This window comes from Aythya fuligula, chromosome 5 (genome assembly GCF_009819795.1).
Source record: "Aythya fuligula isolate bAytFul2 chromosome 5, bAytFul2.pri, whole genome shotgun sequence".
Classification (NCBI taxonomy): domain Eukaryota; kingdom Metazoa; phylum Chordata; class Aves; order Anseriformes; family Anatidae; genus Aythya; species Aythya fuligula.
Window position 1 is genome coordinate 26,027,721 of NC_045563.1, and position 22,449 is coordinate 26,050,169.

Sequence of the window (22,449 nt, forward strand, 5' to 3'; positions counted from 1 at the left end):
TATGAAAAGATGTAAAACAAACAAACAAAACCCAAACAAAACCACAACAAACAACACATACACACAAATACCACAACAAAACAACAACACCCAGGTGTTTTTCTTTCCCTGCAGCCATCTGGTAGAATTACTCCTGAATCTTGTTCTTTAACAATAAAAATGCATGGCTAATTTTATCAACCTTTGGTTAGAGGAAATTTGGCCATAGTAGAGATGTCACTAAAAGTCCTTTTTGTGTTTTGTAGTTCCCCTACAAGCTTTGGCTTCTATTCCTAAGCTTCTGCTAACTGACATATCAGATGCTGGAAAAATAAATAAATAAAAAAAAAAACACTATATTGACAAGAGGGGAGAGTGTGATGGTCCTTATATACTCCTGTATTTATTTTTTGACCTTTACTGCAAAGTAACTCCCAGGTGACATTTTGGAATCCAGACCTTGATACTGTTTAAAATTGAAGCATCTGTAGTTCTCTTCTACCAGTTCTAGTCTGTTGGACAGTTTCCCCAGGGCACTATATTTCTTTTAGTTCTGACTTTAGCAGCAGTTCACAAGAACCATAAAGAGAAATGAGTGGTGCAGATAACTTTCTATGTGGCCTTAGTTCCCTGAACAAAGTAGCAGCCAGTAGACTAACAGGGAAGCCAAAGACTAACATGTGAGGAGCAGAGGGGAGGGAAGAGGGATTGAGAAAAGTGACTCCAAGCAAAAAATGTGAGGAGCGTGCTTATAGAAACACTACGTTAGTTATTTCCAGGACATTTAGGCAGGAACCCTATGTGCAGTCATGGAAAAGACTATCGTAATGTGTGCTTTTTCTGTAGCACTTGTTTGAGAGAAAAGGGATTAACTATTCATTCCTTCTTCCCACTCTAAGGTCTTTTCTCCTCTTCCTTTCCCAGGCCCTGGTTAGATGTCTCAAATAAGCATTCCAGAGCTGCCAAGTTTTATGCAAAACCATGCAACATCTTATGTAAATATTTAATGATCCAGTTTACGTATTTGCAAAATGACTTGCATATGATAAACTTCACCTTGTGGTCAGTTTGTTTCCCAAAGCAGTGCTGAGAGTAAGGCAAAGAGCAGCGTGTGACCTCTTGGGCAGTGAATGTGTGACAATAAAAGTGTAGGTTATATTAAAGCAACGTAGGGGTGTGTCTCTGGGTGACTTACTGTTAAGTCTAGAGGCTGTGGGTCCTTCTGAAGTCTGAAGGAATTAGCAAGAAATTCTCCCTCTAATTTTCTGTTTCTGGTGGCTAGGCTACCTGCTGCCACTCTTGCCATCCCACTGCATGCTTTTCATTGCTCTTCCTCTCTCTGTGATCCAACAGAAAGTGCAGCCAGGGGGAAGGCAAATGTATTCTTGTTGAAGGTGAGCCCTGTCACAGAGTGCAGTTGCTGGTTAAAGGGAACTAGTTTTTGCCTTTGGCTTGAGTTGGATGTGCCTTTGTGAGTTTCAGCTGAGATGTAGGCAGGTGTGTCACAACTGTTGAATGCATGAGTGCCACTTCTTATTCTAGGTTTTAACTTCAGAAATAAAGGGTATCTAACGCTGTCCTGAGGAAAGAGAAGCTGCAGTGAAATGGATGGAGGCTGCCAGGGCTGTTCACAATCTGATTGCTGCTACTTCTGCTTGGGAGGCTGTATTGCTGGCAGTAGTTTAGTGGAAACTGAAGAGTGTACAGTCAACCTCACTTTCATGTTCCTTGTTTCTAGGTGTATTTTTGAGATAGAAGCTCTACCGGAATGATAGCACTTGTACTTATATCTAGAAGCTTTTGGAATCTAATCTCTTGTATGTCATGCTAGTGGGTGTCCTTAATTTTGTTAAAAAAAGGGGGTGGAGAGAAGGTTGGTTGTTAGTTTTTTTTTTAAAAGCCTTACATGAAAATTGTAAGAACCCGAAGCAGTGTGAGTTTAGTGGTTGAACCGTTCATGTCACATCAACATAACTACCAGCAATACACTACAATATCAAGTGTGCTGGGTTTCCGTGTTGCAAAGTATTCTGTGTAGTCCATAGCTTGGACAGGGCCAGTTCACAGCAGGGAAAATAAGAATTGGTTGAGACAGAGCAAGAAGGTGGTGTTAGTGAACACAAGATGGCATTTCTGAAGATTTTCACTTGGTAAAATAGTTTCCGTTGGCTGCAGATTTGCCTCCCCGTTCGGACAGGCTGGCCTGTAATTTAGGAGTACTCTTGGATTCCTGGCTGATTGCAGGCTCCCACATAGCAGCATCCACGAGTAATACGTTGGCTAGGAAATGGTCCTATCCTGGCGGATGATGACCTGGCCTCAGTTATTTGTGCCTTCATCACTATTTGGCTGGACTATAGCAATATGAGATACCTGGGCATGAAGCCTTTAGTGCTTAGGAAAATAGCTTGTACAGAAAGTTGCAGCATGTGCTCATGGTAAATTGTGTAACGGGGAAAACATCAGGCTTGCCCTTTATTTTCTGTGCCACCTTCCCATATAGTTTTTAAACTGTTCTTAGGATCTTGGCCCTTAACTTTTTGTTGATAAATGTTCTATGCTTCGGATCAATAAAAGGTTACTTACGCTTTTTAATGATGTGGCCAGGAACTTGATAATCCTTTAAGAGACCGAAAGAGTTAGTATGAGTTTGTTATGATCTCAGAAGAATTTACTAGGTGATCTTACAAACATTGAAGTCTCCCTACTTTCCAGTCATAGCCTCTTGCCATAACCTTATTGTATGTAAAAATAATTTTGAAATTTTTGTTGAAACAAGGCATTCTGTAGAGTGCAAGTCTCATGTTTCCTGGAGAGACTGAGAATGGTAGGTGAATAGTTTTGTTACTGTGTTGGAAGGCAGATGCTGTGATGTATGGTATGAAAAGCTGTGGAACTAGAGCGTGCTAAAGGTAATCATAACTGGTATTTCAGTGATAGTGACGCTCTTCCATTGCAAGCAAGTGCTAACACGATGTAAGGGGTGTAGGCTATTGTCCCAATGTTCCATCACCATTCTAACATCCAGGGAGTATTGATAAGGGCTGAAGAGAGAACTTGGGTTTTCCATTTGTAATTTGCAGACTTGTCCTTTGGATAAGGCAAGTAAGGCTGTCAGAGCAGCTCTGGAAGAATGTGTTAAGTTGACATTTGATTCTGTTTAAAGCTTGGAGTCTTTCTGATAGCAGACTTGAGTCACTTAACATTTTGTGTGTTTTTTTTTTGCTGCGTTACTGAACTGGACTGTGATTATGCCTTAAAATGACAGCATCCTACTAGGAGAGAGAGAAGTTTATGCATTGAGAGCTCACAAATACACTGGAATCCCTTCTGAATAATCAATTCCTACGGAAATGTAAATCCTGTAGTAGCCTTATTATTCTTATGGCATAGAGCTCAGACCAGCTAATAATAAGGATAATCTCTGTAGAAGGAAGCTAATGCAAGTGTTTGAAAGCTAAAAGAACTACTATTTAGAAGTATCATTTATATCTACCAGGGGTTGATATTCTCATATTTCTGATTATGTGCATAATTAGCAACAAGAACAACAAAAATTAAATTGATTAGTGTGATGAACCTAATTGTTCTCTTTTTCAAAGTATCAAAGGAGCCTTGACTTTCTGAAATAGCTTGCTACTTATGCTCAGTGTCTTCCAGAATCTGGTTAAAAGCATATTATCAGCAAAATGCTTTCAGTATGCTGCTAGTAAGTGATTGCTAAGGTGAAGATTAAGTCATAATTAAGTACCAAATACGTGATGGAGCTGTTGTCATTACTTTCAAAGCAGAAGAGCTAAATCCAGGAAACTTACAGTTAAACTGAAAAAGAAATGCAAATATTTTAAGCTGTGGAAATATTTGGAAAGGGGATTCAAACTTCCAAACTCCTTTCTGTTGCCAACTGCTCTAACTCCATGTATAGTTAAAGCTCAGAAAAATCTGGTGCAAGATCACGTTCAGTTTTTTAACCTTGCCACTCAGTTACACCGTGGAGGTTTTTTTTTTTTTTTTCCCTGCTCCCACCTGTGTATTTATTTTTAATTTTAATTTGATGTGGATTTGCTGGTATTGTTCCTGTGGGGAGAGAGATTTCTCAAAATGGCTACCAAATGAGGGCCTTAGTGGCTTCAGTTTCACTGAGAAATGGGATATTTGGCAGTTCTTTCTAAAGGAGGATTTTTGTGTGTGTATGTGTAACTTGTTGGATATCCTTGTATAGTCCAGCATCTTCTGAACTGTGGAAAATAAGGGAAGGATGAAGAGAGGTGACTTTAATAAAGTGAAGGAGGATGCGTTTTTATTTTGTGTATGCCAGGTTCACTGCACATCCGGATTCTCTGGATTTCCCTCCTTCCTCCTCTCCTATATTTTTCTTGATTTCTGTCTCCTTTTTCCTGCTTTGAGGGTTCATCAAATTTACTCTTCTTGTGAATGATCCTACATTGACATCTTAACCTACCAGGGTATAGGAGAAGGGTCAGAGTGAAGAAGGTGGATTTTTTTGGTTGGCTTTTTTTCCCCACTAGAACATGTCTGCTGTTACAAGCTGTGGTGGCTACCAATGGCTCACACTGGTATTTCTGCAAATCAGATGCCATGGATTCTGTGCTTGATGTTTTGTTCTATGTAATGTTCTCCAAAATCTGAAGTGTAAAATATATCTTGAAAAGAAAACTGATGACATGCAGAATAACTATTATTATCTCACACTTAACTTGATGTCAGGTCCTTGTCTGGTTGTAGGATTTTGCAAATATGGCCACAAACAGTATTATCCTCTGCTTAATGTTTGCTTTTTTAAGATGATTTGTGGCCTCCTCCTAAAATGGAGGCAGTACTGTGTATCCTGACTAACACCTTCCACCCAGAAGAGGGTGTACCTGTATCTGAAGTTAATTAGCATCCTTCTATACTTCCTCAAGTGGCCGTTCAGTCAGATCCATGAACTGATCTGACTTGCCTGTGTCTACCCAATTTGTGGAGCAGATCAAGGAGAGTGGCTGGAACATGGAAGTGAGCAGGTGATGAGCTTTCAGCTGCAGTGTATCTGTACACTAACAAAGGCTGATTATACAACTCTATGTTTAGAATGCAATTTTTTTGCACAAGATATATTATTAAGCACTTTAAACAGGTGTTGCTATCGGAAGAAACAGTCCTGTACTCTTCCTTGCAGCTGTTCTCCTTTTCCTGTTGACCTTTTCCTTTCCTGACACAGGTATGTGATCAATTCCCTTCTGGCTATATAATGTAAACTCTAACAGAGGGGTGGCATGTGCAACTGTACTACCAGTATTAGCACAAAAAGACTGTTTTTAGATGGCATGTCTGCAGTGGCAACACTCTTCCCTCGTGTCAGAATTGTGCAAGTAGAATGAAGGTGGGTAGTTGAGGAAAGAATATGGGTAGTTTATGTGGCCACTGAAAACAATTACTTATGAAATTACAACTTTCTTTGTAGCTGTACAGTAGGCAGGATCTGGGTGCTGGTCTGCCTTTTTCCTTCTTTCACATGTTTTTCTATCTCACACACCATTCCCTCTGCCTCCTTACTCCCAACATGAAGGCAAAAAAATAAAAAGAAAAAAAGAAAGTCCCTCCAACTCCTTACAAACCAAAATCTGGGCTGTTTTTCAGTTGGATCAGTTCTTTGATTCATTTCAATGCAAACATCTTTGATGGCAATTTATGGCTTAGGGAGTGTTGATGGAGCACTAGGTTGCAGTACAGCTAATTAACACCTTTTAATCAGAAATTCACCGCTGATGTTGCCATAATAAACAGGCTGAATTAACTGTGGCATTGTTGGCTGTAACAGGGTTCAAACAGAGACTAGGTGAGCTTGTAGCAGTGGCTTGCTCTTGATTGCTATCTTCCCTGCAGCACCTTTGTCCTTTCATCCTACACAAGTTAGATGACATCTTTGTGATACAGAAGGGTTGCACTGTCCCAGAGAATGACAACGCCCTGGAGCAGATGCTGCCTCCTTGGACAAATTGGTCTGGCCTGCAGGTTCTGCCTGGTTCCCTGAATACTTCTTGAGAAAGGGGATTGACAGTTGTAGGCTGTACAGATGTCAGCAATAGAAATCTGTTCCCACAGTCAGCCTTTCGTAAGGCATCTGCGGAGTACGCAAGAACTGAGCTGTGCTCGTAAAAGACTTCGGAGAATATTGACTGGTAATCATATGTAGCAAGACTGCTATATATGTGGGTGCTTTTCCAAGGACCAGTGGATCTTACATATTCATGGTAGGTTCTATTGTGAAATTGAAGGGCCTGTGACACTGTTAAAAACTTAAATGGCCTGCATGGCCAGAATGCATGAGGACCACAAATCTAAGCAGTCAGGAAAAAAAGTGCCTAGCGTGAAGTGAATACTGTTAGGCCACAGAAACTCCCAGGAAAATAAATGGAGCCCCCTGCTTTAAAACACTGCAAAGAGACTAAATGTGTCTGAACGTGGCCCTGAACTGTATTTTTGTGAGGAGTGGTTGCACTTGAAGTCACATTACATGCATCCTTTTCCTAGCTGTTGTAGTCAAACTGTCCATGTAGTAGGTCATATTTAGCAAGGACACGGCTCATTCCAGAAACACTATAAATCTTTATCCCTCTTTACAGGTTTGCAACTGTGAGGTATGACCAGGCATCCAAGAACATTAAAAACCAGTTTATGCATCTGACCAACTACAGTGTCAACAAGAAGAGTGGAGATTATGTCAGGTACTTGGCTGGAAAGTGGAACTTCTAGAGTTCCTTCTAGAGGCTGGGTTAATTTACCTAAATTGGTCTGAAGTTGGTACCAGCCCTCAGGGATAAGACTTGTGAAAGATAAGACTTGGTGTAAACTTGCTTCTTTTGCTTCTTTTAGCTGTGATGATCCTGAAGTAGAGGATTATGGAAACAAGTGGAGCATGAGTGCAATGCTGAGGTACTTAAAACAAGAGGGGAGAGACACTGCAGGTCAGTAGAGATCCTGTTGTTTTATTCCTTTATTGGATTTTAATCATCCCACTAGTGTGAATCCTAAGAAGTCAGGGAAGAGTCACAGTGAATCCCATTTAGCATCAGAGCAGGGTGGAGGGAAGCATTGTTCTTTACAGCGTACTCTCTAGAGCTGTGCACTTATTCTCTATCCTCAGAGATGAGTCCTATCCCCAGAGATAAGGCCTATCCCCTTCCCTTTTGCAAATAATATTCTGAAATTTTCTCAGGGTGTTTTTCTTAATATTTTTTACCTACATTTCCCGTTTCTTAAGGTCATCCCATTCCTTCTAAAAGCTTCCCTCCCTCTACTGCTCCCATGGCCTGCTCAGTCTGATGAGTGACCAACCTCTGGAGAACTGTGCCAGTTTGAATGACTCTTGGATGTGGTGTCATCTTTCCATGGCTCAGGTTTTTGCTGAGTGTTTTCATTTCAGTCTGTGTTTCATACAAAGTTGCTCCCTCTTCCCCACCTTTGCCAGGTCTGCTGGGAGTAAATGCATATGCGGAGCAGAATCCAGGTATATCCTTTAAGGGATACATTACCTGTGATACTGAGCTGTCAGTTACACTACTGATAGCAGCTGAGCCCATCCTGCAAGCGTTGCCAGGGAACACGTAAATGATGGAGGAAGGGGTTTGAATCTGGCTTTCAGGTGGAAGTAGACGTTTTCCCCATCATGTGTATGCATGGCTGGCCGATTACTTGTACCATACATTTTCAGTCAGCTCTGTAGATATAGCTATTAATATTGATAAATCCTGCTCCCTCACCCCTCAAGTACAAGGCGTGTGCTCATAGGTAAACTGCTGAGCAATGCAAGGAGGTTGCTCTGTAACTGTCTGTCACAAGGCTTCTTGCACCTTTCTCTGATGCATCTGGTTCTGGTCATATGGAGGCAGAACGCTAGCTGGAAAGTGCTGGCCATGTCTGGACTGGCGAGTTTTTTTGTGCTCTGGGATGCTTATGTGCACTTAGACATCCCCATGTTATGTTGCTTCCACTTAGTCTTCCTCTGGCACAGAAGTTCGCATCTGAATTTGCTTGCATGATCCTTTGTAATTATTCAGGCCCCTGCATGTCATCAGCTGAACATGAAAAATCGTAATTGTATGCCTAAATCGAACTCTCTAGTTAAGTGGTTTGTACTAGATGTTCTCTGGGACAGGGATTACCAAAGGTTTGCGTGGGTTTGCTGAGGTTTTGGTGTGTTTGCTTGTGTTGCCTTTGAGGGGTGGGAGAGGCTGCGCTATCATCCTTACTAATTTTTCAGACTATGGCTCCAGTGTTTACTCACTCCCTCTTCCTCTCACTTTTCTATTGCTTGTCCTTGAAAACAGAAACTAAGTGTGTTGTTCTTTCTATTGCATGACTCATCCCAAAGCCAGTGTGGGATCCAGGTCTCTATCTAACGTGCATCTTTTCTTGCCCTTTGCTGCATGTCTCAGCTTCTTGTTCCTGAGCTCTGTTTAGGGGTTTATACAGGAGCCAGAGAGAGCTTCCTTACTGAAACTGGAGATTATCTGTAGGTCAGCAGGACAGGAAGATATCGCCGATTATATCATTTTGAAATAATTTGTAAATCATGGTTTGGGAACAGCTGCTTTAGAGGAAGGTGCAACATCACAGAACAGTTATATCATGGAAGTCCACAAGAAAAAATTTTGTACTTCAGTGGTTGTGGCTTATACCCTGTAGTTTAAGGGCTCACCTCACTAGCACGCTCTTGTTTAATCCTTCCTAATACTCTGAGTGGGTGGTGATCAGACTCCAGCTGACTTGTGCTGATGTGCTTGCCACATATTTCTGCTTACTTGCACTGTACTTATTTTCTTATCATTCTCATTTGTGAGCACTTTTGCAGTAGGATATTTATGCATGTACATGTTCCTGCTTGCATGGATTTCCAAACAAACATTGCTTTATCATCCATAGGCTCTCATGTGCTTTGATTCACAAAGGTATCTGTCCATATACATATACTCATGCTTTTCTAGATATCATGTGCTGCTTCACAATCTACTTTTTTTTCCCCCTTCCCTCCCCTCCTTGCAGCACTGATGGCCAATGTGGAAGACCTGATTATCAAGACTGTAGTTTCTGCTGAACTGGCCATTGCTACAGCTTGTAAGACTTTTCTTTCACATCGTGGCAGCTGTTTTGGTAAGGAACTAGGGACATGTTTGTTGACTGGCTCTTGAGTTCTGTTTGAAACTTCCATCTTTCCAGTGCTACAGGGAGACTTGCGTTTCATATTGCAAGGAAGCCTGATTCTGTGTGTTTTTTTCTCGGTATAGGCCTCTGAGGTTGGAGGATGTTGAACCACAATTGCCCCTGTGCCTGCATCATTCATTAGAGTCTCATGCTAGAAAAGGGGATGGTGAAAAGAGACTTGAAAGGGAATTGGAGAAGTGCTGGAAAGTTGAAGTAACTGACCCACTAGTGTCCTTGCAAAGGATGGCTGTGGATAATGAAATATCCCCTCAGACCATTTAACACTGTGGGCAAGATGGCTCAATGTAGTTCTGAGTTAGAGCCCTACGTGGGTCTGAGGGTTAAGGAAGAAATGTGTAATGCAGTTCCTGGAATTACAGTGGTGGTAATGCCTCTTGGGCTTGTACTTGTGCGAGAGGACCGCATGGCGGCGTCAAAGCTTATTTCTGGCAGAAGCTGGATGCAGAGCTATGTGCTGGCAAAGGGATTTGAGAACTTGCTGGCAGCAGATGCTGGGAAGGGGTCCAGAGAGCAGCGGCTGGTACCACAGTGTGCCTTCTCCTGCTTTCCAGTGGCTGCTTCCCAACCTTCCCTAAAGAGGCCTCCTCCTGCTCTTAGCTGCCCTCCGCTCACGTGGAAGCACGCACAAGGGAGGAGTCTTGGGGCAGGGGAAAAGAGTCTAGAATGTGTTTCGGTCAGTGCTTAAACCAAAGACCAAGCTTAGCTTAGGCTATTCCGTGTTTGGGTGTTGGGACTTCTGTTTAAACTAGCTGTGGCAGGTAAATCAATTTGTGTGGTCTTTGCGTTGCATTTGGGTGTTTATAGCCGTACAGCCTGCTACACTAACGTAACTGCTGTCCTCTTTGGATTCCCTGGGCTGATGAGTCATGGTCAAGTACAAAGGAGGTGCCATGGCTGATCAGTTACCTGCCAAATCAGCTACCTCTCAGTCCTTGGCTTCTCCTCAGTGACTCTGCCTTTGTTCAAAGTTGGAAAACTGTAGCATACATGGGGGCTTGAGTTAGATGAGCTCTTTAGTGAAGTAATAGTTCAGCAGCTACTCCAGAAATATCAACAACTGGATTAAAAACAAAAACAACAAAAATCCCTCTTAACTGCCTCTTTTTTCATTCTCCCATTTTCCTCTCTGTCGTGTCTCTAGATTCCACTGAGCTGTGTATGTGGAAACTAATGTTCCTCATGTACTTTCTGCTGGGCCTGGCTCTGAGGTTATCCCACTTCCTGCTGCCTCCCCAGGGCTGCAGTAACCACCCTCTCAAATGCTCCCCCACAAATAAACTGTTTTGTTCCATTTGTTTCAGTGTAAACATAAATTAAGAGCTTCCCAGGAAAGAGAGCTTAAGCAGGAGCCATACTGCTTCCCTAGGGAGCCTGAGGCATTCCCAGAGCTCTGTACTTTTTGCCACCTTCCCCCACGAAGAAGTGGTGGTCCTTATCCCAAGGATTTGAGCTGCCCTTGTCATGCTGTTTGGCTTGTTCTTCATCCCCTTGTCTTGTTCTGATGCCACTTTTAACCCTGTTGTAAAAAAATTAAAAAGGCAATTTTTCTAGTCAGAATGGCTGAGTTCAGCTGTTAACATGAGGAAGAAAACTGGGAATGAAGATTTCAAGGCAGCATGCAGAGGCTCCCAGGAGCCTTTTTCTTCATTCTAGGCTGTGAACAATGAAGCTGCATGTGTGTCCTGAGAGAGATTGATCACTTACAGAATATCTCAGACTTCTGAAACATGTTTCTGAGGTTCAGATACAGAAGTAGCTTTTATTTGAAAAGATTATAGAAAAACATGAGTAACTTAATGTGTATTATGTTGTAGTCTTTAAAATGCTGTTGTGGGAGATAGGACTATAGCACAATTACCACCTTCTTCCTAAAAATTAAATCAGAAATAATGCGTTTAGATTACACTGTCAACTTTATTTCTGTAACAGTTTAGATCTGTCATTGTGCTTCATTCCTTTCCCAAGTAAACTTTTTTTACGTAGTATACATTTCTTTTAGATTTGAGGGAAGAGACTCATGACATGGCTTCTTCATGTTCTAAAACAAGACTGGTGAAACTGTCTGTATGGTTCCAGCTGCCCATGCTTGCCTAGAAAGTGAGAGTGGTAGGTCAGAATGATTATTTTCTAATGTTAAAGGGTGGTACTGCTTAAAATTTGTGGAAAGATTGTAGTGAGTCCCCTTTTGGTTATGCAATGTTAGCTGTTTACTGCATTTTAGTAAAAATTGATTCTCAAAGGACTTGTGATGCTCACAAGTTTTGTTCTTCAAAAGCGCATCACAAAGTAGTGTAAGTACCATGTGCTTTTGTTGCAAGCTTGTTTGTACATTGATAATAGCAACGTGAACTCAGGTCTTTATTTTTTTTTCCCTTTGATTAGCCAATAATTCCTCCTTTAAAATTAAGCTGCAAGTTAATATACTTTACCAGTAGTTCCTGAAAAGGGCTTGCTGCAGTACTCTGAATCAGTGCATCATCCTAAAACTGGTCACCAGTTGAGTTGTTGGCTGCTGCTGGAGCCTTCTTTAAGAGAAACTGGATTTTGCACTGACTGGATTTTTATGCACACTGGATTTTTGCATCTTTGTGTGAACAGGAGGTGCAGGGGGCATACATGCAATCAAGATGACTAAAGACTGCATTGTTCTCTCCTGGAGTAAGCACTTCTGGGTGGGCTAGAAAAGGCAGTGAGGACTCCTTTCAGACAGTCTGAAAACTCTCTCCATAGGATTGTTCAGTGGTAGATGGAATGAAGGCAACTGGGTGCAGCATTTGTTTATGCCAGCATTTGGTGTAGTACCACTTTGTGCACTCACTGAAACATGAGACTGGAGAAGCAATACATTAAGTCCCTTGTTTCACTCCCTGCTCTAGCCAACCCAACAGTGACACCACTGAGCTCTTCAGTCAAGAAGGCAGAGCAGGCTAGGATATTATGCATGTTTCTTGTTCCCACCAAGGCATTACTGAGGATCCATCTTAGCTGCTTCTTTGTCCTAAGGGTGAAATTGGCCAGGCTTATGCTACTAATCTACATGAATATGGAATGGAGCATATAAAATATTGTACTACTTGTGTGGTGCTGACCTGGAGCTAAACACTTAAAAAGTCTTAATTTGTATCTAATCACCAGTCTTCAACCATTTACATTACTGCTCTTTGTGAATGCTTGGTTTTCCTAGTAGTAGCAGTTGACCTGTTTGGAGTAATGGTAGTCTTTTGTAGTATTGAGCAGTGTTGGCCTGCTTCATAAAGAATTTTGAAGGATACAAAAAATGTGCAATTAAGGGTTTTCTGCACTGACTTGTTTGACATGATTACAGGAGAGTCCCTGCTTGGAGACTTAGGCCATCCTTATATATACCACACACGTTTTCGTCTATGAAACCAGACTAAGATATGCCAAACTAATAGCAGAATAATTGTTCCCCACACTTAATCTTTCTTTTGCAAAGCTTAATCCATTCAATTTAGCTCCTTAATGTCAGTCTGTGCTCTAAAACTGGTATGTAAAGATGCCAGCTTTAATCTGAATAAGATTGTCCTCTGAGTCTTCTGGCTCCCATGAGATTCAGAAGTGCTGTACCTTTCTGAATAGGTCTCCTAATGATTGTGCCAAAGTAGTTTTTGTTAATATATGTATATCTTCAGATTTGACTGAAACAGTCAGCTGAACATGAACAGTAAGAAGAGTTTGTGGAATACGTCTTCAAGGCATTGCTCAAATAGGAGCTAGTCTCTATCCATGCACTGTTTTCCTTAATTGTCACTTCATAGCTCTCAATTGTACCTAACTGATGGATTTAGGACCCAGAGCTCAGCTGAAAGTGAGAATCCCTGCTGCCACAGGAGTTTTTGGTTCCATTAGGAAACTGTTCTCAGCTTGCTAGCACCAGTTTCTTTAACCTCTTTTCTTAGGGCACTGTATCAGACGTAGGAGGAATGAACTCTTCCAAAAACCGTAATAAGGAAATGACCATCACTGTCAACTTTTCACAATCAGTGGACTTGTTACTGAAGTCTGAATCAACACTGTGCTCTCATTCCATCTTTTACTGTGTCATTGGTTTTGCAGTGACATTAATGTCTTCTGCAGATAGCAAAGAATATGGAAGTGAGGTCTCCTGCATTGCTGGGGCTAAGGTTAATGGAGTTTGGAGTTTGAAGTTAGAAATCAGAAGAACCTGTGTTAGTAAAGTCAGGAAATATGCTCTATTTTTTTCTTCACTTCAGGTATCTGTGGAGTCAGTTGTCTTTATTTGATCTACCTGCTACTACCTTTTCTTAACTTGGCCACCCAAATTTGTTGAAGACTAGGAAGTAATATACCAACTCTTCCATTCCTCAGTGAAAAAAGGGAAGTCAAGTGGTGGCATGAGGTGGTTATTGGGGTGCTAACCTCTTCACTGACTATGATTTCACATAATGAGTTGAAAAACATTCTCCTTCATGGAGGATAATTTATTTACCCTGTAAGATTAGCACTATAAAGGCAGCCCAGTTTGCACCAAGACTTGTGTTCTTTGTTTTTTTTTAACTGTGAAGATTGCCTTTTTAGCTTTTCTGCCCCCACAGTGGAAGGATGATCCTGATTCTGCCTGTTGTTTCCCCTCTCATTGGATCCTTTCTTCTAATGTTAACACTGAGAGATAAAGCCTACCTTTGTTAAAATAAAGTCCTCTGAAGAAGGGAGTTAAAGAACTTGTATTATTTGGAATGCAAGGCAAGTTCCTGCTTTCCCCAGAACACTGTCCAGAATAGAGGCTTTGATCTACTATCACTTGGTGTGAGACACTGTGACCTTTTGCTTACCAAAGCCAAAACTATTCTGCTGGCCTCCTGTAGAGTAACAGGAGTGATTGAGAACCTGCTGGTGATAGGTCCCAACATGCAGACTTTTTATGGCACTGTAGCTGTTAAGATGTACAGTTGAAGCAGGTACTGTACCATCACAAGGTAGAGCGATCTCTGTGTGTTCATTGACTGATTTACAAAATACTTAGCGGCTTCTGAAGCCTCAAGTAAGAAGGAAAAATGGAAGTCTGGAATTCCAGTGGCACAGGTGTAGTTCCTTGCACTTAGGAGTTTCTTTCTCAAAATAAGACTGTCTGTTTTTGTTGCAAAAGCAGCAAAGTTGCATAGTGTGCAACTTTTTTCAGTGTGTATGTGTCACTTCATAACCTCAGGTTGCCTCCATTCAGTTGCAGAAAACCTCCTCTGCAATAAGGCTGCTGCTTTTTCCCTAGTGGACAAGTTGAGAACAAAGACTAAAATTACAGTGACCTTCTAGCAATTGAGCTTATTCTATGCAAAATCATGGAAACATTGTTTGCACTATAAGCTATCTCTTGTGAGTTAGTTGCTAGATTTATAGAGAATAGCAGATTCTTTGGGAATATTTTCTGAAAAGGATTTCCATTACAGTCTCTTACAGGATTATAAGCCAAACTTGGAACACATGGTAATTTATTAGAACCAAGAAGCTTGAGACATCTCAAACCTTCCTCTTATTCTTAAATAATGACATTGGTTTAAAATAAATAAAAATCTCTGGCTGAGCCGTTGCTGCTAGACTTTAGTCTAACTCTAGCACTTCTCTTGGGAGGATTGTGAAGCTCTGTTAGCAGTGACTTGTCTTTCTGGGAGTGGGAGGGTAGACACTGTTCCTGCTGAGTCTTGGCAATAGCCAATACCTCCTGATATAATTTCAGTCTCCTTAGCAAACTGCAGGGGTGAAACATATTTTTGTAGATTACAGTAGCAAGAGAAGGGGATCAAGGGAAGGCACAGTAGAAAGTTGCTATCTTTTTTCTTCTGTTCTCCTGTTAATAACAACAGTGGTGCAAGAAGGGTTGTTGTACACCTACCGTTGCTGCAGCCTGAGGCACACGTTTCTGTTTTGCCCACTCTGTTTTCTTCATCCTCTCTACAAAAGGAAGCAGCAGTCTTGCTGAAGCTGGTAATTGCAGAGGGTATACTTCTGGTCTTGGCTATGCTCATGTGATTCTACATTTTTGTACTGCCTACAAATAACCTTGACTTTTCTGTATTTTGTACAAATGGCAATGGAGTTTCATAGTAGGAGGATGCTACTTCTGCATTTAATCTAGGTAGTGCGTTTTCCACATGTGGAGGAGGGCCAAGGAGAGATTATTAGGATAATTGAAAACACAGGTAATTAATCTTCTTTTTGTGCTGTAAGATCCCAGTCAGACTTGAGAACTTTTTGTGCTGTGCCTTGTATAGGAACCCGTGGGGCTTGATTCAGGTGCCAGAACATGGATGATGCATAACCGCTGAGGCTCTGAGGTAGCAGAGACATCTGCCTAGGCATTGAAGATATGATTTAGGACACAGGGGAGTCTTGGGCCATTGTGGAGTGGTGGTGGAGTATTGCAGGAAACCCTAAGGTGTTGTGGGTGGTATTAGGTACCTGTGTTTAGCAATGGAATTGAGTGGAGAGGGATGCCCAGAAGAACCTACCTTCTTAATAAATAATGCAGTCACAAGGGAATGGAGCACTAGCAGTGTGGTCAGGACCAGCCAAGGTCAAGAGGTATCCAGTATGTATTTGTAACAGTGCACGGAGTAAGTGAGCAATTAGGACTACTGGGGTGGGAAAGAGGGAGGCTTAAAGAGCAAGTGGTTTGGAAGAGGGAGGTAAGTGTGGGAGGATGACAAATACAGAGGAGCCAAATTATTAGCAGAGGTCCTCTGAGGGTCAGAAGGGGGGAATGGCCAGCAGCAAAAGAAGCAGAGGCTAGTCAAAACAAAATGCTCTGCTTCCTGACTGGGCTTGGGAGGTTGCAGGCTGGCAGCTGCCACAGGCCCACTCATTGCTTCTCTGCCCTGGGCATGAGATTCCTGTCCACTGGAGTTTGCTGTGCAGTAAGAGTCACAGGTCTTCACTAAGTCTGGGATTATCTTTTGAAATAACATATTAAAAGCACCAGAGGTTTCTCTTGGTTGAAGTGCTTTGTTAATGTTTACTCTTATAATCCCAACCTCCTCCTTTTTCCTACAGTGCAACCTTCCCAGTCTGGGGAGCAGGAGAGCCAAACATAGATTCAGCCTCATTTCTTTGGAGTGAACCAACTCCTTAACTCTCTGTTGTTTTGCTTCCCGCTCACTGTCTGGCTACAGAGTCTAGAAAAGTGAGCAGGCAACACTCACAAATCCTGCTGCCATTTCCTCCCCTTCCAAGTCCCCCCTGCAGCTCATTAACTTTCCATCATAAGCTCCATGAACTCTCATACAGCTCTCTGCTTAGGAAGATCTTGTCAAGCAGTCCAGCTCCCTGGAGCCAGTGTGAACGTCAGGCAGGCGACAAAAAGCCAGGGCCAGAATTCAAGGGAAGCAGCACAGCAAAGAAATTCTTCAGCTTTCACTTCAGGCACTAGGGAACTGATTGATTCCATGGAAATCTTTCTTCTCTGCCAATACCCTGTTCTGTGGTGTTATGAAAAAATGTGCATAAGTTGCCCTCGTGGTCATTAACTGTATTTCTTAATGCTGGAAGAGAGAATTGCATTAATGCCAACTTCTGATTTACAGTTGTCTTTGTGTAGCATCCTTCTTGCAACTCTATCCAAACTAGAGAGAACGTGTGTATGGAGTGAAGCAGTAAAATCAGTCTTGGAATGGGAAGCTGGCTTCAGTCTGGCCTGTGTTAAGCAGAACACATCTAGCAGATGTAATACGTTATGAAGGAGAGAGACATTTTAGAAGCTAAGGAAAGAATATTTTTATAGTGACTTGCTGCAAAGTGGCAAACTGTCAATAAGATAAAGAGCTGTGGGAGGTTTTCCATGTCGATGGAACTGCAGAGAACACCCTTGTATTCTTATGAGAATATTGCAGAAAAACATATAGGAATAATTGGAAAGAAATTGATGTTGAAGGACATAATTTTCTATATCTGACTGGAACAACAAATACAGGGATTAGAAGGCAAAAGGAGAGTGAAGTTCTGTTGTTGCCAGGGTCCAATGAAAAAAGCAGAGTGGACTGCTGTGCTTGGGTAAATTCTATGTGGAAACAAGTTCTGCATGAACTGAAGTTTGTGGATGGCAAAGAATTTTTTTTTCTATATAATATTTCCTTAGAGTCATTTTGTGCTTCTCTCTTTTCCTCACAAGCAGAATATATTTAATCTGAATTCTGAGGGAGTGAAACTTCCCGCCTGTGGAATGCTGTTTATTCAGCCCTAGAGAGTTCACTGGATTTCACATGCATGATGTAGATAGAAATGACCTGATAGAGACTAATGTTGGACTTTACCTGGATGTTTAAAGGTGCTGGAAGGTAAATTTACCATGTTTGCTGTGTTTTCAGAGCTGTATGGTTTTGATGTCCTTATTGATGATACTCTCAAGCCCTGGCTGTTGGAAGTGAACCTCTCCCCATCATTGGCCTGGTAAGTGATTTCTAGGTTAATACGAGGCTGGAACTGTTGCTGGAGATAGTTGTCCTTGAAACTTGTTGCCCCCATGTGAGGGCATGATTTCACGAGGCCTGCAGAGTATTTGTTCCACTGCTAAGAGCTGACAGGACAGTCCTTTGCTTTTCCCTTTACAGAAATAAACTCATTGCAGCAAAAGGCTTTGAAAGAACCCAGTTGGGATTCCATTTTCTTTTTAATTATTTCTCCTCTACAGTCCATCATCATTGTTAACACATCTTAATCTCCCATCATAGACAAATTTTGAAACTCTCCAGACTATTGTGTGGTGTTTCCATCTGCTTGGCTGAATAGATGCTTTAAGGTTTAGGAGTCAAAGCAGAGTTCAGGCATTATGTGTGACTTGTGCATGCAGATATATTATTGGGCACATTTTTTTGGTCTAGTACTTGTTAGCTAAAATCCACAATATGAGTGCAGTCTTGGCCCTTATTCTGACCTTTGTACCCTAATAAAGCTTGGGATTTATTTTAGTAGGTCTTCAGCCATTAAGTAATGTGCATATTAATGTGTAATTAGCCATATCTGACCCTCCTCTTGGGTTTACCCCCCTCCCCTCTTTCTTTATCCTGCATAGAAATTTCTTCAACACACTGTTCATCACCCTAGTTTCCACAATACCTATTTGGTTTTCAGGTGCAACTAGAATGTTTATACAACATTTAATTTCTGTGTTTGTTGGTCTGTGCTTATATATGTACATAGTGGATTATTTGCATTCTTTACCACTTAAAACGCTCCAACTCACACACACATCCTTTGCTCTGCTTTGTTATGATTGCCAGCCTTTTTGTCCCAGTTGTTGGCATCTTCCACTGTGTAGTAGAAAACTGATGATTTCTCTGCTCCCAAGGAATCCAACTTTGCCTATCTGACCTGAATTTTATTTATGTTTCTAGTGGAAAAATTATGGATGTGTTTTACCTGACCTCACTGTCTGATCTCTTCATATCTGTCACTTTCCCTAACCGTTTATTCCCATTTATTTGAGTTAATCCATCTGTTTTCATGATTTTACATGGAAAAGGCATCGGTAATTGTGTTTTTTAAGAATGCTAAGAATTCTGTGAAAACAGAAACCTTTCCTCTATTAAACACAGTGTAGATACATTCAGAGAATGTTTCTGGCCAAGCAGAGGTAAAACAAGGCTGTATGTTTCTGCATTAGGAGACAAAAGCTGTAAAAGAATTCTAAAATCAACAGATGCAATGTCTGTAAACAGACATACACAAATCTGTTGCTGCTTGGTATTTACTTATACGTGTGTGAATCACCTAGACTTCCTCCCATGTTGATCATGACAATGTTAAGGACCAATGCAAAGAAAATATAGATTTTTGGTTACTGGTATGTTCCTCTCATTTAAAACCAGATAAATAATTCCTCTTGTTCTTTATTGCATGTGGGGATAGTGATGCTCCTTTGGATCTGAAGATCAAAGCTAGCATGCTCTCAGATATGTTCACCCTTGTAGGTGAGTGTAACAAAAAGCTCCTTGAATCTTTCCACCATTTAAAACTAATAAAAGGTATGATCATGAGCATATGCTAGAAAGCACTTGGATATTAGGTTATTACATGAGTATAATAAAGGAGAATTCTAGTTAAGGAGAAAAAATGCATTTAGCACTGGGAAGTTCTATGTCAACATTTCAGCTTCACACTGTAAATAATCTGGTTGTTTGCGATGTTTAGGTGGTATTAAGAGTTTATAGTTTCTGTATTTTAAGATGCCACTCTTTGTTTTAAGCAAGTAACTTCTGCTTAATTCTCAGAATCAGTGTTTGTGCACTTTGAGGTTGAACATGTGGGTTCTGTTTATGCTTTGTAGAAGTGGAGTCATAATTGTGAAAGCTGCGTGACTTCCTAGTGCAAAACACCTTTTAGGCATCTGTAGTACATCTTGGTTCAGTTACTTGAGCAACTTACCCCTAATGATTAAAAAAAAAATAAAAAAAAAATTGTCATGTATATTCAGTAGCCTGCTCAGTTATTTGAGAAAGGAAGTCTATATCTATGCTGCTATACAGTTACCCCTCTTACTGATTAAAGCATGTGCATTTAGAGCAAGATCCAGCTTTATTCCAAAAATGTAATGCAGTATGCAAAGTTTGGAATTAAACAACACTGGACAAAAAAAAAAAAAAAAAAAAAAAGCATCCTTTTCGGTCCTTGAGCAGGGACGAGAAGTCTATGTATAGACTAAGATGAGAAACACTGGGTTTATGTTTCAGGACTTGCCTGTCTTATAAACTGTCATATGGCTTCTGATTCTTACAGGCTTTGTATGCCAGGATCCAGGCCAGCGGTCAGGCCGGGCCATTAATCATTCATCTGAATCTGGCAGGAGAAATCTGTACCAGAAGCTGCAGGTAAGTGACTTCAACAAGCCAGAGCTGAAGAGAGATAGCAGGAAAGTAATTCACATTGAATTTGGCTCAAAGGTGAGAAACTCAGTGAGTGAGGGGCCTACAAGAAAGAGACTGTTTGTCAGGGAGTGTAGTGATAGGATGAGGAGTAAAGGTTTTAAACTAAAAGAGTGGATTCAGATTGGACATGAGGAACAAATTCTTTACTCAGAGGGTGGAGAGGCACTGGAACAGGCTGCCCAGAGAAGATGTGAATGCTCCATCCCTGGAGGTGCTCAAGGCCAGGCTGGATGGGGCTTTGAGCAACCTGGTCTAGTGAGAGGTGTCCCTGCCCATGGCAGGGTGTTGGAACTGGATGGTCTTTAAGGTCCCTTCCAACCCAAATCATTCTATGAGTGAGTGAGTTTATCTGGATTTCCAGCAAAACTACAGAAAAGCTTCAGAGAATGCAGCTGAGCTATGAAAATATCTGTTTAGGCATTTTCATTTTGTTGTGGGCAACAAGCTTCCAGAAGCCTAGAGCTTTGTGAATGTATTGAAGACCTCCTCCTAGGCAGGAAGAGCTTTTGCATTTGAAATGTAAAGCTTATTGCACATATACTCCTGGAATCTCTCCCTGACTTTCCCTTGGATCCTTGGACTGAGGCCTGGTGTGGCTTGCTGTGACTGCACATTACCTTTTCTGCTGAGACGGCACTTTCTTAGCACTGTAATGCTCAAGGGCAACTGTTCTGTATCTCCTTCTGGCTCCACTTGGATCCCATAAATAGCTGTGAGAGTGGAGCAACCACAAAAGGCAGGGAGATCCCCAATCTCCTTTGAATTTTTACATGAATGTATATCTTACCAGGCAAGTAGACAAACAGAATATCTTGATATTCTCTGCAGCTGATGTCATCCTGCGAGGAGCATTCAGCATGGCTGTTTAACTCAAACTCAATTGGGAAATGAAGTCGTCTTCATTCAGTAATAGAGTACCAATACACTGTCCACCTTTTGGTTAAGGGAAAGTTTATGGAAATCACAAGACTTTGCTTCTTGTAAAATTTGTAATTTGAGATGTGTAAATAGTTGCTAACATGACATTTAAACACCTATAGATTGCCTGGTTGAATCCGAAGCTTCTGAGGCTCATTTTATAAATAGGGCTTCATGCAGATCTCCTCTGATCATAAAGGTGTTCTCTGTGGCAGAAAAAAGATATATTAGACAAATAGTAGAACCATTCCAGAAGAAGGAAGTAACCTTTTCTGTTGCAGTAATTATATCAGATCCTAATAACTTGAAGTCTTTTATATGAAAAAATTGTAAAAGTCTCAGAAAATTGAACCGGAAGCACTGAATTTTAAGGAGGTTTTAAGCTTATCAATTTATTTAGCTTAAAAACTACAAATATTTGTAAGGTCGGGACAGCTGAAACCTGCAAAGATTCACATGACAGAGCAGTGGTTACAAGATAAGACTAAATTCTCTTTTGGGACACTTGTCTGCTTCACCTACGCTTACTGGGAATGGCCTTCTGTGATAGTTTTCCATGACTGTTTTATTAAGAATGTGATTGGGAATCGTACGGGTAAGTAGGTCTGTAGATCTTTCTGTGCTTCAAGACTGTTTTGGCCTGCTTTTTGCTGAAAGTGTTTTATTTCAGGTTTTGCCAAATTCTTGATATTTCTATACCTACTCTTGATTGTGGCTTCTTGGTTATTATGACCTCTTTTTTAAAACTTCTTCAAGATTTCTAAGTTTTGTTTACATAGGCCATCTTTAATCATAGGAATAGTCACTTCCTGGGAAAGAAATCCTGACACCAGCATTCTGGGTCATGAGATAATTATGGTGACTTCTGTTGTCTGAGTTTCACCAAACTGGACTGCAAGTTCCTTGTGCAATTCCGTTGGTTTGACTCTGAGCATTTCTCCCTCTAGAGAGATGAACAATGTAGTGGCTTCCTTTGTAACTTGTTGATTTGGTCTGGAACTCTTTCAATTAATCATAAACAATGAAGGGACCTTGGCCTGATTTGTATGGACAGAGTATAGAGACGAACTTGGCAGTAATACAGCTAGAAGAGATGGATAGGTCTCCTGAGAATCCCTTCCTATGCCCTTGGGCACTAGAGAGGAGGAAGGCAGCCTGACTACCACTAAAGGCAAAAAGAACTGAAGCTCCTATGATAACAGTTTTCTTTCCAACATACTGCTGCTATTGACCTGGTCTTGCTTGTAGGCCTGATGCCAAAGGAATCCTTATTAAATAATACAGGGTACTTTTTAACATTCTGCTGATGTTTCTACACCTGTACTAGATTGTTAAATAGCATCTTGTTTCTCCACAAGAACTGGAATGATGTGGAGACGTTTAAATGAAATAGCTTCTGTTAGGATTCTTACTATTTTTTCTTCCATCTGTTCTA

The 22,449-nt window shown here is 41.1% G+C and overlaps 1 protein-coding gene across 2 annotated transcripts in view; it reads left to right on the forward strand.

Moving 5' to 3' along the window:
* TTLL5 (tubulin tyrosine ligase like 5) overlaps positions 1-22,449 on the forward strand; it is a 124,735-nt gene that overhangs the window by 14,880 nt on the left and 87,406 nt on the right. Inside the window, exons 9-14 of one of the 2 annotated variants that reach the window (XM_032188217.1) lie at positions 6,606-6,707; positions 6,856-6,947; positions 9,025-9,132; positions 17,541-17,622; positions 19,081-19,142; positions 19,948-20,039. In XM_032188217.1, the coding sequence (XP_032044108.1) occupies positions 6,606-6,707; positions 6,856-6,947; positions 9,025-9,132; positions 17,541-17,622; positions 19,081-19,142; positions 19,948-20,039 (538 nt within the window). The remainder of the gene's footprint in view (positions 1-6,605; positions 6,708-6,855; positions 6,948-9,024; positions 9,133-17,540; positions 17,623-19,080; positions 19,143-19,947; positions 20,040-22,449) is intronic. The other variant, XM_032188218.1, reaches the window with a different exon arrangement.